Consider the following 17,204-nt stretch of genomic DNA (forward strand, 5'->3'; position numbering starts at 1 on the left):
CACGGCACTCCAGCCTGAGCAACACTCAGTCTCAAAAAAAAAAAAAAAAAAAAAAAAAAAAGCAAGGCCCTAACTATTCAGTGACTCCTTGAATAACTCAGTTTAGGCCAGGCACGGTGGCTCGGGGCTGTAATCCCAGCACTTTGGGAGGCAGAGGCAGGCGGATCACAACGTCAGGAGATCAAAACCATCCTGGCTAACACGGTGAAATCCCGTCTCTAAATTGGCCGGGCGTGGTGGCGGGCACCTGTAATCCCAGCTACTTGGGAGGCTGAGGCAGGAGAATGGCGTGAACCTGGGAGGCAGAGTTTACAGTGAGCCAAGATTGCACCACTGTACTCTAGCGTGGGCGACAGAGCGAGACTCTGTCTCAGAAAAAAAAAAAAAGAATAATTCAGTTTAAAGGCTGCCTCCTCAGCTGGGTGCAGTGGCTCACACCTGTAATCCCAGCACTTTGAGAGGCCAAGGTGGGCTGATCACGAGGTCAGGATATCCAGACCATCCTGACCAACATGGTGAAACCCCATCTCTACTAAAAATACAAAAATTAGCTGGGCGTGGCAGCTCATGCCTGTAATCCCAGCTACTAGGGAGGCTGAGGCAGGAGAATCGCTTGAACCCAGGAGGCAGAGGTTGCAGTGAGCTGAGATTGCGCCACTGCACTCCAGCCTGGCAACAGAGCTAGACTCCATCTCAAAAAAAAAAAGGCTGCCTCCTCCAAGAGGCCTTCCTGACTCCCCTGTTTAAAGAGGTTTCCTGACCAGTTCCTCTAATTCTCCCATAGCCAGAGTTGCTTGTTTCTTTCATTTGTATAGTGAAAAAAAAAAAAAAAAGAAAACAAAGAAAACAAAACAACTTTTGTCTAAAAGAAAAAAACACACCTCCTCTTGGAAGCTTTCCAGGAGTGAGTCTCCATTCAGTTTTCATCACGTTGGTCAATTTAGCAGCTTGAATGGGAGAAATGAAACCTTTTTTCCACTTGGGTAATCAGCATCTTCACTTCTTATGTTGTATAATTCTTACAATGTAATGCTTCAGTCTTTTTTGAGTAGAGCTTTCTGCAGCACACACTATGTGCCTGCACTGGGCACTTCGCAGCCCAATTGGGTACCACAACAGGCTCTGGAATCAGGCAGTCCTGGGTTCAAGTCAATCCCGGCCCTTCTACTTCCGAGCTGTATAAGTATTGGTCATGCATTCCTGCTACCCAGTGCTACGTAACAAATGACCCCAAAACTTAGTGGCTGAAACAACAATATTTATTTTGCAGTTTGGGCGGGGTTGGTGAAACAGTTCATTTCTGCTCTACTTGTCCACTGGGGTGGCTCCAAGCCTGGGGGCTGAATCATCTACAGGCTCACTCTCTCACATGTCTGGTGGTTAGTGGGGACCAGAGCTGGAGTTGTTGGCTAGATCACCTTCGTGCGGTCTCCACATGAGGCCTGGGCTTCCTCCCATCATGGTGGGTGAGTGGCCAGAGAGAGGGAGAGAGAGAAAGAGAGAGAGAAACAAGCTGGGTGGAATCATGTTGCTTTTTATGACCTAACGTTGGAAGTCACAGATGAACACTTCTGCCATACTCTGTTGGTTGAGGCAGTCACAAGATCTGCTGAGATTCAAGGTGGGGGCACACAGACCGTGCTGCTCAATCGGAGGAGCACCAGTGACACATTGTAAGAAAAGCAACCGGGATGAGATACACCCTTTGGAAAATATTAATCAGCTACAAGAAGTATCTTCACCTTTTGGAGATCCTTTACTGAAATGTGGAGCATAGAGCCCGGCACGCAGAGAGAGGCCACATGTCACACAGCTGCAGGATGTGCTGGCAGCAAGGACGGTCACCCTGTCTACAATGTAGCCAGTTCTGGACTCTCAATAAGTCTCATCTCCTTTGTGGTATCCCTGGTCTGAACTGACCCTGAGTCCAGAGTCCCTACATCAGCCCCACCTAAACCCTCCCCACCAGGGCCCTGTTGTTCTCAAGGCTTCCCTGGGTCTGCAATATAGATTCTTGACTCCCCAAATCCAAAGAACATCACAGCAGGTGGGAGTCACAGGCCCCTTCCCGGCCAGCCATGAGTGTTGGGCCCAGAGAGGATACATGGTACAGCCAGGACTCAGATCCCCGCCCTAGTAGAGAGATGCAGGCCACTTTAATCTCAGGACCACTGATGTGACCAAGGATGTGTCAGGAGTGGCTGAGCCAGCCTGGTCTGCTATGTCCCTGCATTCACACCACCCAACACCTCCAAGTCCATGTTCTGCATAGTGGGAGAAACTGAAGCATAGAGAGAGGACACGCTTTCCAAGAGCTTCACAGCACCTTTCTGTGCCAGACTAGATGCAGCCTACTAGAGCCAGGGGCATCTGAGCTGGACGGATCCCGTCATCTATTGCATTAGACCAGAGCAGCTGGGGACTCTGAGGCCCGGAATGTGGGAAGGCCTGCCCTGGGTCACTAGCCTGCGGCTCCCACATCCTTCTCCAACACTCCTGCCCCCCATGCCGTGCCATGCCACCCTGTTTGTGCTGAGTCTTTTGTGGTCCCCCACACACACTGTGTGCTCCACGAGGTCAGGCACTGACATGCCCACCACTGCGTCCCTCAGTGTACGTGGCGCCTGTGCAAACAGGGTTTGTGGACAGTCAGTGGGGGGTGAGGCGAGTTGGTGTCTTGCCAGGAAGGGTGGGGATGCCCCTGCGGAAGTATTTGCCAAGAGCCTGCTGAGTGCCCGCTCCTCACTTGGCCGCGTGGAGGGCACTTAGCGTTGGGGTGGAGGAGCAGTCACACGCCTGGATCCAGATGGAGTCACGCCTCTGGAGAGAGGGGATGCTCCAGGAGTGTATTCACTGCGTGTGGGGGAGGTGGGACAGAGACAAAGAAGTGGACCTGGTGCCTGCTGTGTCACAGGCAGGTGCAGAGGTGAAGGAAGGGGATTGGGGGAGGAAGAAGGAGAAAATAGGCAGGAGGAAGAAGAGGGGAAAGAGGAGGAAAAGGAAGACTTGGAAAAGGAGGGGGGAAGGAAGGGGAAAGGTGGGAGAAGAAGGAGGAAAATAGAGCAGGGGATAAATGGGAGGGGGAGAAGAGAACAGGAGGAGGAAGAGGCTGCAGAGGGGCAAAAACAGTCCTGCCCTCCTGGTGGCAAGGGGTGTGGGGCGTCCTGAGGCCGAGGGTCCATCTGTGGGGCAAAGGACTCAATCCAGCTCTGCCCTGCAGTGGCTCAGGGATGGGGCACAGCAGCCAGGTGGCGTGGGGGCTGGGGAAGGTGTGAGAGACACGGGAAAATCAACACGGCCAGGAGCCAAGGAGACGCCCAGACGCCTGGGAGGAAAGAAAACACACCCACCAGAGCTCAAGTCCTCCTGCGATGCTCCTGGTGGGGACATGTGGGGTCAGGGCAACCGTCCCAGCCCATGCCAGCCCCCACCGGGGCCAAAACCGCCTTCCAAAGCATCCGCTAGGCTGACATCTCGTAATGGGTCGCCTCCATTTTATTTTTGTATTTATTTATTTATTTATTTTTTTGAGATGGAGTCTAGCTCTGTCATACAGCCTGGAGTGCAATGGCGCGATCTCGGCTCACTGCAACCTCTGCCTCGCAGGTTCAAGCGATTCTCCTGCCTCAGCTTCCCGAGTACCTGGGATTACAGGCATCCCCACCACGCCCGGCTAATTTTGTATTTTTAGTAGAGACGGGGTTTCACCATGTTGGTCAGGCTGGTCTCGAACTACTGACCTCGTGATCCGCCCGCCTAGGCCTCCCAAAGTGCTGGGATTACAGGCATGAGCCACCGCGCCCGGCCACAGGTCGCTTCCATTTTAGCCTTACATAGCCTGAAACCCGGGTCGGGGGGCGCATGGGGAATAATCTTCGCCGGTCAAGGTGCGCGAGCCAGACATGCACGCAGGGCTCCACGGTCCCTACCCCAGGGGAGGCAAGCTGAGGCAGGGGGAGCCCGAGCGCGCCCGGGAGGTGTGAGCTTTGGGTTCCATCGGCACCGTCTAGACCGTGAGCTTGGCGCGTGCACCCCGGGCTTCAGTTTACGCATCTGTGCGATGGGATCGCTGCTCCGGCGGTGCCGGCTGAGGGGGCGGAGTTCGCGCACGCTCTGCACCGGGCGAGGGGCGAGGTGCGCTGGGTGTGCATGGATACGGGCTCCTGCGAACTGAGGTCCGCGCGGCCTCGGCCCGGGAGTCCCGGCTCCCGCCGCTCTCGCGGGCCCTGCCCGGACGCCGGGCGCAGGGGCGCCTCCGCCGGGTGCGTTCCCCGGGCGGGCAGGGAAGGAGGCGGCGGAGCGGAGGAGGAGGGAGCCCGGGCAGCGGCTGCCCGCGCCCGCCTGACCCTCGAGGGGGTCGCTGTTGCCTCGCAGATCCCTCCCTCGCTCCCTGCTTGCGTCCCTCCCTGCCGCTCTCGCCGCGTCCGCCTTTTGTTCGCGGAACCGCGCGCCCCCGAGCCGAGGCGGCGGGGCGGGGAGCTGGCGGGGCTGCGCGGGGGGCGGGCCGCGCCGGGCGGAGCCGGGGCCCGGGCCGCAGCCGGACTCGGAGCCCGAGGGAGCGATCGGCGTGCGGGCGGCGGGGGCCCGGGCGCGCTCCGGGGGCGCGGCGAGGCCGAGGGGGCGGGCGCCGGGCGGAGCCGCAGCCGGAGCCGGGGCGCCTGGAGGCGGTCGGGCCGCACTCTCCGAGCCCAGAGCAGCGGAGAGACCGCGCGGCGGGGCTTGGGGCGGAGACGCGGTGTCGGGGCCGAGGTGGGCCGAGAGCAGCCGCAGCCCGAGCGGCCGGAGCCGCGCCGGGTCCCTCCCCAGGGACGTCGAGGCCGGGCGGGCCTGGGCCATGCGCGCAGCTCGCTGAGGCCGAGGGAGGCCGCGATGGAGGCGCCGGCGACCGAGCCCCCGGTCCGGGGCTGCGGTCCCCAGCCCGCGCCCGCACCCGCGCCCGCCCCGGAGAGGAAAAAGAGCCACCGCGCGCCGTCGCCGGCCCGGCCCAAAGACGTGGCCGGCTGGTCGCTGGCTAAGGGCCGCCGCGGCCCAGGCCCGGGCGCAGCCGTCGCCTGCAGCGCCGCGTCCTCCGCACGGCCGGACAAGAAGGGGCGCGCGGTGGCGCCCGGGGCACGGGGCGCGGGGGCGCGGGTGGCTGGGGTCCGCACCGGGGTCCGTGCCAAGGGCCGTCCGCGGCCGGGTGCGGGGCCGCGACCGCCACCGCCACCTCCCAGCCTCACGGATAGCAGCTCGGAGGTGTCGGACTGCGCGTCGGAGGAAGCGCGCCTGCTGGGCCTGGAGCTGGCGCTGAGCAGCGACGCCGAGTCCGCGGCCGGAGGCCCGGCGGGGGTCCGCACAGGGCAGCCGGCCCAGGCGGCGCCTTCGGCGCAGCAGCCCCCGCGGCCGCCCGCCTCCCCGGACGAGCCGTCGGTGGCTGCGTCGTCGGTGGGCAGCAGCCGCCTGCCGCTCAGCGCCTCGCTCGCCTTCTCCGACCTCACCGAGGAGATGCTGGACTGCGGGCCCGGCGGTTTGGTGCGGGAGCTGGAGGAGCTGCGCTCGGAGAACGACTATCTCAAGGTGGGGGCGCCCGGGGAAAAGGGGGACCGCGGGGGGCACCGGCTGTCACAGTCCCGCGGGCCTGAGGCACCAGCCGGCCCTCCTTCCCACTGAAGAATCCGGAGAAAGAGGCCCAAGCCCTCTGGGGACCACTCTGAGGTGGATCTGGGGCTCCCTCATTCCCCACCGCCTCAACTTTATTTGGGAAGCATGCTCCTGAAAAAGACCTTGGAACTGGCCACAGGGCCCTAACCTGGGAGCGGGGACTTGAGAAAACAGCTTTGGAGCGTTCTGGGGGGCGTTGCTGGGCTGGGGGTGGGTAGGCAGGGAAGGGGTGGGTAGGCAGGGAAGGGATGAATCTCTGCCTTCAGCTGCCCAGAACCTCCACACCCAGGCTCTCCTTCCTGGGACAAGATTGGTGGGCACCGCCGCCAGGGAAGCCTGTGGCCATCCCCTGCCCAGGAGAGGCCTGAATGCCACCCTGAGTCGTTACCCAGGGCTTTCCCGGGCGCAGGCCTGTCTCTGCCTGCCTTTCTGGGCGGGTCCAGTTTGAAAGCATGACATCTGGGAACATCCCCTTGGCTGGAGTCCACTTCCGCCCAGCCTAACGGTCCCACAGCCTGGAGGATGATGTCGTGGGAGAACCGGTTCAGAGGCAGCTTCCTAAATCCCAGGGCTGTGTTTTGCCCTCCCTGGGGCAGACCTTGTGCACACAGCAGCTCCACTGGCCCCTCGTGGCCAGTGCCTTTCCATGTTCCCAGTGAGAGGAGGGTAGCTGCCCACCTGGAAGGGGCCTTCCCTGTGGCCATGTGGGGACCCCAGGGCTTCCCCCGGACAGCAGGCTTTGCTTTTTCAGTGGATGTGAGCACCTACTGGGTGCCGGCCAGGCTCCATCTGCGCGCTTCCTGGTGCTGTGGCAACTTTAGGGACAGCCCAGCTTGCACGTGTTGACCTCTCCCTGGGAGGCTAGAAGCTTCCTGAGCTCTCCTGCCGCTGGCTGGGCACGGTTTTGGAGGAGGCTGAAATGTTGCCGACTCTTGACAGTGAATGGCCTGGCACAACACCCAGAGTGCCCCTGGCTGTGGCGCTCACAGCATGCTGCTGATTTATGTCTGCCCTGCAGCACTTAGCTTTTAACTTTTCCTTGTGGCTATTCTGGCCAAATGGGCTTCTCCCTCATTAGAGTGTTGGTGTCTTGCTCAACTGTGTCTCTGTCTCCCCATTTTCCCCGGGATCTGCTCTCCAGCTTGAGTTCTGTAAATGCTTGTAGTGTGGAAGGACAAGGTCTCTCTGAATCAAGAGACACCGTTCCCCAAGCCAGGCCTCAGTCTCCTCATCTGTTAAATGGGAGGATGTCTTCCCAAGGGCCCGGTTCGGTGTTGGCAACTGGGAGTTCAGTCGGCTCTTAGAGTCTTCAGAAGCTGGTGGTAAGGAGAGGGCAAGTGGAAGGTGAGGAGGAAGAGGGAGGCGACCAGCCAGGACAAGGGTCTTTTGCTCCTGCCCTCTTGGTGCTCTGAGCTGCTTCCAGTGAGTGCTGCCTGAATTGGCGTTAACCGAAACTCTGAGCTCCTCACCCCTGCCTTCCAGTTCCTGCTACTCACTCTGGTGAGGGGGGGATGGGTTGCAGAGCTTTGCTTCAGGGCTCCTAGGCACCCATCCCCATGGGCTCCTCTCCGTCCCAGGAAGTCATCAGGCTCCGACCCAAAGTCCATTTGAGGCACCCATGACTGTTTAAAGGGGAAAACAATCCCAGGAGGCTGGGGGTTGAGCCCGGGATCTCACAGGGGCCAGGGCCCAGCTGGGGACATCCCACATCTGGGCCAGCATGGAGCCATAATTTCCACTCTTCATTCAGTGGCTCAGGCTTCGTGCTGCTGTTGGGTCTGGGGTCTGTCGCTTCCTGACTGCCTGATCTTTGGCAAGTTACTTAACAGCCCTGGACCTTAGATTTCTCATTTGTAAAAATGGGACAGTAACACGCTTTCCAACCTCAAGGGTTAAATGAGCTGATGCCTGCAAATGCCATTAGAGCACCTGGTATGTAGTAAGCCTCCGATCACTGCTCTTGTCAGTGGCATGGGACACGTTTCCATGTGCACCCAGCCTGTTCTCTTGTGGGTTCTGTGAGGGCAGAATAGATCCTCTTCATCGCCTAAAGCAGGCTGGGCTCTTTCTCCCGGCCCCTCCTTGGTTCATTCGCCCGCTGTTTATTTAGAACCTGCTGTGTGCCAGCACAGATCTGGGATACAGCCGTGGACGAGAGAGGGTGAGGTGTCTGTTTTCGTAGAGCTTTGGGGGAGACCGGAATTAAACAATAGTCATACAAGAAATCACAACGCAGATCATAATGAGGGTGAAGGGGACAGTTTGCCAGGAGCACACAAAGGTGGGGGCTGAGGTAAGAAGATTTCAGGCTGAGGGAAATTGGAAAGAGCTTGTTGAGTTCAAGAACAGCGCTGAGGCCAGAGAGGGGAAGGAGTGTGGGTGAGAGAGGAGAGCAAGGCCAGCCCATGCCACTTCTCACTGTGTATACATTTGGGTTAGCCCCTTAACTTGTCTGGATATCTGTGTATCCCAGCCGCCAGCCTCACAGAGGCAGGGTCAAAATCCAGAGATTGAACGTGGACCACAGAGGGGTTATTACTGGAGGTGTTGTTTTGTTTATTCCACAGATGGGAAAACTGTGGCCAGAGTGGGGAAGAGACTTGCTCCGGGTCCCAGAGCCGGGAATCTAGGCTGCCAGGGCTTGGAGTAAGCGTGTGTTAGACTCTTTTTTTTTTTTGAGATGGAATTTCACTCTTGTTGCCCAGGCTAGAGTGCAATGGTGCACTCTCGGCTCACAGCAACCTCCGCCTCCTGGGTTTAAGCCTTTCTCCTGCCTCAGCCTCCGGAGTAGCTGGGATTACAGGCACGTGCCACCACGCCTGGCTAATTTTGTATTTTTAGTAGAGATGGGGTTTCTCCATGTTGGTCAGGCTGGTCTTGAACTCTGGACCTCAGGTGATCTACCTCCCTGGCCTCCCAAAGTGCTGGGATTACAGGCGTGAGCCACCGCGCCCGGCAGCATGTGTTAGACTTGTTTTTTTTTTTTTTTTTTGAGACGGAGTCTCTGTCGCCCAGGCTGGAGTGCAGTGGCAGGATCCCCGCTCACCGCAAGCTCCGCCTCCCGGGTTTACACCATTCTCCGGCCTCAGCCTCCCGAGTAGCTGGGACTACAGGCGCCCGCCACCTTGCCCGGCTAGTTTTTTGTATTTTTCAGTAGAGACGGGGTTTCACCGTGTTAGCCAGGATGGTCTCGATCTCCTGACCTCGTGATCCGCCCGTCTCGGCCTCCCAAAGTGCTGGGATTACAGGCTTGTTAGACTCGATGTGTTTTCTGCCTTTCTGGACTACTTTGCCTCTAAGATGCGGAAACTGAGTACAAGGGAAAGGACTCCAAATCCCCAGAATGTCCCCTGCAGGAGCAGAGTTGAAGGAGGTCCCACCACGTCTGGTGGATGGCCCTGCTCAGGCTTACCTCCCCCTTGTAGGGGTCACTGGGAACTGTCTACTGGGAAGGACTCTTGCGTGATCTCCAGTCTGGTGTGGCCTGCTCTGGGGCCCAAGTGAGGAAAGCATAAATTGGGCAGCTGTCTCCCAGTGAGAAGATAGAAGGAGCTTCTACAGAGAAGGTAGTGAGCTTACTGTCACTTTAATTATTCAGAAAGAGGCCAGATGACCTTTCATGCTTGGATAAAGACAGAGGGTTTGTGGAATGATTGCTTGAGGAGGGTTCAGAGGGAGATTGATGTGGTGGCTGCAGCTGAGCTGCCTGACCTTGGGTCCCTTCTAGCCAAGGAAGTCTGAAGGTTATTAACTACTGAGGTTCCAGGATGCTAAGATGCAGCTTTAGCTGCAGAGCAGACACGTCACCTGTGACCTTCAAAGACCCGGTGATCTGAGGTCTTCCAGCCTTTCATCACCACTAACCGTTAAGCATGTACCATGTGACCAGGACATGTAGGAACCCACTGGGTGTGGATGGAGGAGTCTGAGAGTTGGAGCCTGAAGACCTGACTTTGAAACCTGACTCTCCCATTTACTGTGTGGCCATGGGCAAGTTACCTGGCTTCTCTGAGCTGCTTTTTTTCTCATCTATATAATAAAGGTGATGGGGCCTGGCGCGGTGACTCATGCCTGTAATGCCAGCATTTTGGGAGGCCGAGGCGAGCGGATCATCTGAGGTCAGGAGCTCAAAACCAGGCTGGCCAACATGGTGAAACCCCATCTCTACTAAAAATACAACAATTACCCAGGCGTGGTGGCACGCGCCTGTAATCCCAGCTACTCAGGAGGCTGAGGCAGGAGAATCACTTGACCGTGGGAGGCGGAGGTTGCAGTGAGCTGAGATCGCGCCACTGCACTGTAGCCTGGGAAACAGAGTGAAACTCTGTCTTAAAAAAAAAATAAGTAAAGGTGATGGAACCTGCCCGGACAATCTCATATGATTGTCATCAGGAATCAGGGAAGTATGAATAGACAAGAAAACATTTTGCTAGCAGTGAAATCCCAAGTCACCTGAGGAATTGTTGTTATTCATAGCCAATGGGCAGACAGGAGGTCTGTGTCTGCATTCTTGGAGGAACTGGGAGAATGCAGGAGGGTGGATTTCCTTAGTTTTAGAATGTTGATACATCAGTAGCTGCCCCAGGGAGGATGGGAAGGTGTGATCACCTTCCCTGCCGTGTGTGTGGGCTCCCTCCTGGGTGATTCTAGATGTGAGTGTTTGAAGTGCAGCCAGTCTAGGTGTCAGCTCAGAAGGGCCTGGAGGAAGCACCTAATCCATCCCCGCTTGCCATTTTACAGATCAGTAAATGGAGGCTCTAAGTTACATAACCAGGATTCCAACCAGGTTGGTCTAACTCTGGGCCTGTTCTTTCTGCAGTGTGACCAGAGCAGTGAGCTTTTGGTTGCTAACTAGCGTGTCTAGGCTGGGACACAGGTTGGTGAGAGGAATCCTGTCATGGGCCAGGCTCTAGGCTAAGGCATGCTGGGGGCCCGGAGCCTGGGGGAGGTGGGGGTTAGTGGAGGACGTTTGTGTGTGCACACGTGTGAGATTGTTCCTTCTTCTGTAACATGGGGGACAAGCATGCCCACCCGGGGCCGTGAGGACCCTTTTCAGTGTGAGGATGCAGATAGAGTGCACAGTGAATGTTAGTGTCCTTCCCAGTCATTGCCGTTCCCTTGTCTGTTTCTCCAGGCATTCATTCATTCATTCAACACATATTTCCCCAGTGGGTCCGGGGTACCAGGCCCTGTGCTGGGTGTCTGGACTCAGTGACCACGTAGTAGGCTTCTGCATGTAGCTCTTCTCTTCTCGGCTCCCAGGAGCTACAGGGGAGGACTCCAGTCTGTCACTGGGTGGAGGAGACAAGGTTACCACAGTCAGCAAAACTCTTGGCTGCTCCCTATCCTGAGGCCCAGCCTCAGCCTCCCAGGGGCCGAGCCTGTGTCCCTGGGCACACTCTCTCTTGTATATACAAATGCACATATATGTATTCACAGCTCAAGCTCAGAGACACACAACCACTGGCACATGTCTCACAGACCCATCCAGTGACTCGCTGGTGTTGGATGCTTTCGGAAGCACGCTTCCAGACATATTAGAGAGGATGCTCACTCAGAGAAGTGCACACACCCAAGCAGCTACACAACTCCCGTTCCATCACACCCACGCATCACCACACAGACACAATGGAGGCTGAGACCCTGTTGCAACCCCCAGGTCAGAAACACATCCTCATATACACGTCTTACACCCCCAGACACACCCGGATATGCCCCAGAGACTGACATCCTGCAGACACACTCAGACTCATCAGAAGTACACATGAAGGCGGGGATACAAACCCACGCAGACATTATACACACACACCACGGAAGTCGACACATCTACGCTTGCCAGGCTGGCCCAGGCACAAGCTCACCACCCAGGTACCTCCCCTGCCTCTTCCACAAAGAGAGCAGCAGAGACTTGCACACTTACCCGAGGCTTACAGACACCCACCAAGGGGACTCCCACGCAGACATTTACACACAGATAGCACACACAGTCACATGCACATCAGCAGGGACACGGCACAGTCTGGCATGCAAACATTAGGCATGTAGCATTTGCCAACAGGAGCCAGAGGCTCTCAAACCAGGGAACCTACACACACACACACACACACACACACACACACGCGGGCTGTGACATTTCATCCACACACAGAAACAGGAAATCCTGGTCTGTGTCTCCCTGGAGCTAATGTGTACAAACTAAACTGTTTTTAGTGGCTCACTAGGCTTCCTTCCACAAGGCTGCTGGGAACACTGAGGAGTGTGGCCAGGGGCTTAACTTTGTAACCTTCTGGAGCTGGGGGTCCTGGGATCCTGGGTGGTGGGTGGTTGGGGGCTAGTAGGTCTTGAAGTCAGAAGAAGCTGCACTGAAGTCCCCCAGGTCCCTGATGCCCAGGGCCAGTGGGGCCGAGTGAAGTGGACTGATTGTCAGGCTGCCCACAGAAGAAACACTGCCCGGGGGCAACTCCCTTCTAATCTCCTTGGAATTTCCTGCTGGCCCTATCTCCCCCTGTTCCCTTGCTGGGGGCTGCGGAGGGCCATGCCACTCCCATCTGTAAAGGGTGCCCAGTTCTGGCTGGGGAATGATGGAGGCCAGGGTAGAGGTGGCTAGAGGAGGTATGGGAGCTCAGAGAAGGGGCTTGGCAGGCTTCCTGGAGAAGGAGGTGTCCTTGGAGCTGGGGAGTTAGCCTCAAGTGGCTGTCTCTGTGCCCAGCTCTTAGAACAGTGCCTGCCACGTTGTAGGAGCTCAATAAATATGTGTGCAATTAAGTGAAAGGCAGTAGGCAGGGCCTGGAGGTGGACCACAGGCTTGAAACAGAAAAGCTGGAGGGAGTGGTGGGAGCTGGCAGGGTTGAGGAGAGTCTGGGAAGGGGAGTTGGGCCGGCTTGGGATGGGCACTGAATGCCAGGCCGAAGCCGTGCGAGCACCTTGCTGGGAGGGGTCTTGTGGCAGCAAACCTGCAGCCACCTCCTTTTATGTGTCTGCAGCCCTGGGCCTGAGGCCTGCCCTGCCGGAGAGGAGAGCAACGCTGTGTGGTCTCAGGGGCAAACTCCATCTCTGGAGTCAAGTCTGGAGCCAAACTTCACTGTGTCACCTTCTCCCTGTGCATGCTGTCCCTGCATGGTCCCTCCTCAAGCCTCCGTGTTCCTCCTGTAAAATGGGATGTGATCGTTTCTAGTGGGGCGCTTGGGAGGTTGAGAGCTCAGGTGTTCTGTGCCCCTAGCACCATCCTGGCACAGAGGAGGAGAGGAGGCCCCATGTCCTGCATAGCCTCCGGACAGAGAGAGAGTCCCCCAGGGGAGGGGCGCAGCTAAGTTCAAGGCAAGGGCCTGCCCAGCAGCCAAGTTTTTCACTGAGGTCATTCCCCTAGTCCCCACATGCATGACCTCATCCGTGGTCACGTTCACTCCCCTTGGTGCCGGAAGGAACTTGGAGCTGGGGTGCTCCATGCCAGGCTGACCCTGGCATCACTGGAGGCCTCCGTCAGCACTGCATCTGCCTGCTTTGCGGCAGTGGGGCGCAGCAGGGGGTCGGAGCGGGTGGGAGCAGCAGGCCAGCCCTTCCTTCTCTGAGGTCCAGGGTGGTTGGGAGAGAGCACTGTGATCTGGAGCCAAGCTGACTGGGCTCGAATCCCAGCTCTGCCTTTTCCTTTCTGAGCTTTCCCTTTCTGAGCCTCAGTCTCCTCATCTGTAGAATGGGGATGTGGATGTCCTTGCTGCGCATGTTGCCGTGAGGGTTCCATAAGAGAAAGAGTGCATGTACGGGTCCCATTAGCGAGGTCTGGCTCCTCGGAAGGACCCAACAGCCAAGCGCTTGCCTGTTCTATCTGGCCCTGGTGTGACCCCGGTGACCCCAGGTTAAGCTGGGTCCTTGACAGCAGGGGCTGTGCTTGGCTCTGGGTGTCCCCCCGTGGGTGTTGGCTTGGGGCATCAGTCGGAGTGGTATGCACAGAGCTGCACTGCATTTTGGGTACCCCCAAACATATCTCCCTGTCTGTGTCCCCCCTCCCCTCCCCTACGGCATTGTGTCACTCTTCCCTGAATGACCCAGGCTAGTGCCACCAGCTTAGTAACTGGTGATACACATTTGCTAATGGAAGGACACCTTTGGGGGCCCCTCATTCTCAAATGGAGGTGAATCATCTCTCATCGCCTGAGCCACAAGGAAAAGCTCAGCCTCTATGGAAAAAAGTCTGGGGTTCCCTAGCTAGGCTGGGTTAGCTGAACATCTTTACTCTGGTTGGGGCCCAGGCCTGCTTTGGATCTTCTGGGCTTGAGTCGGTTGCACCAGCCTCTCCTCGACCCTGCCTCATGGTGGAGCAACCTGTGTGGTCCTGCCTCCCGCAGCCTCGCCCACCCCTGCCCAGCCCAAGCTCTACAGGTGCATGCGGGACACACCCCAGCCTCTGTCCCGTGCTCTTGCCACCTGGCCTTTGTGCTTGCAGTTCCTGGCTCTTTCCCTTAGTTTCTTCCTCCACCTTAGAGCACTCAGCCCCAGCAGCAACTCCCCAGGCCAGGCTCCTGTGTCGGACACCTTGGAGTTCCCTGGAGCTTCCTTTGGAGCATTTACCATGATGGTGATTAGATTATTAATGGGGTAATGACAGGTTTCATGCCACCACCGCCCCACCTTGCCCTGCATGAGGGCAGGGACCTTCCAGGGTGTTTAGCTCCTTCCTTTTACAAAGGGAGAAACTGAGGCCCAGAGAGGTTAGGGGGCTAGTTAGAGGTCATGCAGCCTGTAAGTGGCAAGAGGCAAGACTGGGGTCTTGTGCTTCTCTCCAGGATGCCAGGCAGGGGGAATGGCAGGTGTGTAAAGTGCTGGGGTGTCCTGGAGCTTCAGGCTGTGTGGTCTTAGGCCACTATCTTTGGAGCTTTGCCTTCTATCCCTAAAGACCTCAGACCCCTGCTCTGAGTTAGAGATTTCGCTACAACCCAGAAGGTGTTTGGGGGATGTTTTAAACACATCCAGGTCCAGATGCTGCCTTCCTTCCTGTTCACATGGAAAGGATGGAAGGAAACTGTCAGGCGCTTCCTGACATGAATGTCCCAGAGGCCGTAGGGCCTGTGGATATGTCCCTGCTCTGCCAGGTAAGGCCTTGAATGGGACAGTGACAACAATGACAAGCCAGATGTGGCCTTGGTGGGCAGTGGTCTCTGGGCATCTCCTTACCAACAACAACCACCACATACACACACACACACCCCTCCCTGATAGAGCATCTGTAGTCTCCTATGCAGAGCTGTACCAGACAGATCTGGGAGGCTCACTCCTGATTGGCTGCATAGACCTCATCTTCCTGGGCCTCCGTTTGCTCACCTGTGAAATGGGGATAAGATAGTCATAGCGCCTGCCTCTAAGGTTCATCACTGAGCAAGAGATAATGGCCTTTCTGTCTCAGTCCGGTGTCTGGAACACATTAAACACTTGTCAATGTTAGCTATTGTTATCGTCACCATTGTTCATTATAAGACTGTCTGGTCCAGCTTACAGGAGCTCCAACTGGACCTGAATCCTGGCTGTGCCACTTAACTGTGTGTGGCCTTGGGCAACGTACTTGACCTCTCTGAGGTTCCTCTCCCATCGGGGATTGCTTGGACTGCAGTGAGAGAATGTGCGCTGCCTGGCGGGGAGGGGGAGTGCCCAGGGAGCATCTCCTCTTATTTCTTGGCAGTGGAGAGGCGGGTCCAGGCCCCAGTCTTCCCTCGTTATTCCTAACCAGAGGAGTAGGATGCGGTGGGTCTCCAGGGCCAAGCAGTCTCCGTGTCGGCTGGAGTGGGGAAGTTTTGTGGCACAGCAATGCTGGGCTGGGTGTACTGGCCTTCTTTCCCTGGGACTTTTTTTTTTTTTTTTTTTTTTTTTTTTAACTGGAGATGAAGTCTTATCTGTCGCCCAGGCTGGAGTGCAGTGGTGTGATCTTGGCTCACTGCAACCTCTGTCTCCTGGGTTCAAGCGATTCTCCTGCCCCAGCCTCCCAAGTAGCTGGGATTACAGGTATGTGCTGCCACGCCCGGCTAATTTTTGCATTTTTAGTAGAGATGGGGTTTCACCATGTTGGCCAGGCTGGGCTTGAACTCCTGACCTCAGGTGATCCACCCGCCTCAGTCTCCCAAAGTGCTGGGATTACAGGTGTGAGCCACCACGCCCAGTCTCATCAGGACCTTTGATGCAACTCCCCAAAAACTGGACCCCAGCTTCTTTCCAAGGATGCTAAGCTAGATTGAGCTCTGGGATGGGAGACAGGTGCCCAGAGCCCGCCCGCCCGCTCAGTGCTATCCCCTCCAGGGACTGTGGGATTGTCCCCTGTCCTTCTCGAGGCCTCTGTGTCCCTGGGTATGAAGGGATGGAGTCTTTGGGTTTCCTCCCCTGCTGCTGTGCCCAGAGTGTTTGCATTTGAGCTGAGAAGTGGAGCTCTGTGGAGTTTTTTGCATACCCTTTTTTGGGGTCCAAGTGCGATGATCTCATCTGGAGCCTTGACAGACTCCTGGGGGACTGGCAGAAGGGATGGCAGATGGCTGCCCTGGCCTCTTGGGTGGGGCTGGCATGCCGCCCCTGTGGCCACTGCCGGCCCACTCCGCAAAGCAGCCCTTCCGGGGCTGGGGTGAGTGGCCTGGGCCCGGGCAGGAGACGAGTGGCCCAGAGCCAGGGTGGCAGATGGGAGGCAGCCCAGGCCTCGGCCTGAGGGAGGGACCGTGGTGGCCAGGGCAATGTGGGAGCAGGCGGGCCAGGCGGAGGCTTCCGTTCCTCTATAGTGTGGTTGCTGCCGTGCAGAGCGAGGGTTCCGGGCCTCTCAGCTCAGCTCTGTCATTCTTTTGGGTTGGTCTGCCCGTCAGAGGGCTTGTTGGGCCCCTGGAACCTGGGGAGGAGGTGGTACATTTGGGTAAGGTTTGGAATCTGGCAGGGCTGTGGCCTGGGTGTTGCTGGGCTGGGATTTGAGCCCTGCCACTGGGGTCCGAAGCACCCGTGGGCATTAGCTTCACAGAAATCAAGGAATTAGATTCAGACACAGGATCGCGGACTAGAAGTGGTTTTCTGTAGGGAAGTAGAACAGGGGGATTCTTCTCCCCTCTGAGGGCCTGTGTATTCATTCAGCACCTCTTTATTGAGCTGTTCGGTGTGTCCCAGGCACTGTGCTGGGCTCTGTCCTCCTGACATCACATCCTAGTGGTAGAGACTGACATTCTGCAGGCAAACAGACAAAACGATGAATATCACAAATAAACCTGTGATACATGCCAAGAAAGAAACAAGGGGTTAAGATGGACATAATGGGACTAGAGGAGCATGGAAGGCTTCTCAGAGGAGGTGGCAGTTCAGTGGAGACTTGAGGCAGAAGACAAGCCAGCAGTGCAGAGATGGGGGCAGGGAAATCCAGGCAGAGGAAACTGCAAGGCCAAAGGCTTTGGGGTGGGACAGGTGAGGCAGTTGCTGGTTGCCTAAGACCCAAGTGGCTGCTGTGTTGCCAGTGAGAGGAGGAGTCGAGGGAGATGAAGATGGAGAAGTGAACAGGACTCAGGCCAGACAGCGCCTGTATGCCCTATGATGGGATTTGGGTTTTCTTTTGTGTG

At 57.1% G+C, this 17,204-nt stretch overlaps 2 protein-coding genes across 8 annotated transcripts in view; one reads left to right on the forward strand and one right to left on the reverse strand.

Moving 5' to 3' along the window:
* The window catches only part of MANBAL (mannosidase beta like), a 634,273-nt gene that overhangs the window by 439,737 nt on the left and 177,332 nt on the right, over nt 1–17,204 (reverse strand). For 2 of the 7 annotated variants that reach the window (XM_050807390.1, XM_050807392.1), the window contains exon 1: nt 2,501–2,504. The exons of the other annotated variants lie outside the window; for them this stretch is intronic. The gene's annotated coding sequence lies outside the window, so the exon portion shown is untranslated. Of the gene's footprint in view, nt 1–2,500; nt 2,505–17,204 lie in introns of those variants that run through there. 7 annotated transcript variants of the gene reach the window in all.
* The window catches only part of SOGA1 (suppressor of glucose, autophagy associated 1), a 90,040-nt gene continuing 77,511 nt past the window's right edge, over nt 4,676–17,204 (forward strand). Inside the window, exon 1 of the mRNA XM_050806989.1 lies at nt 4,676–5,556. Within this exon, the coding sequence (XP_050662946.1) occupies nt 4,870–5,556 (687 nt within the window). The 5' untranslated portion in view covers nt 4,676–4,869. The remainder of the gene's footprint in view (nt 5,557–17,204) is intronic.

This window comes from Macaca thibetana, chromosome 10, assembly GCF_024542745.1.
Source record: "Macaca thibetana thibetana isolate TM-01 chromosome 10, ASM2454274v1, whole genome shotgun sequence".
NCBI classification, from domain to species: domain Eukaryota; kingdom Metazoa; phylum Chordata; class Mammalia; order Primates; family Cercopithecidae; genus Macaca; species Macaca thibetana.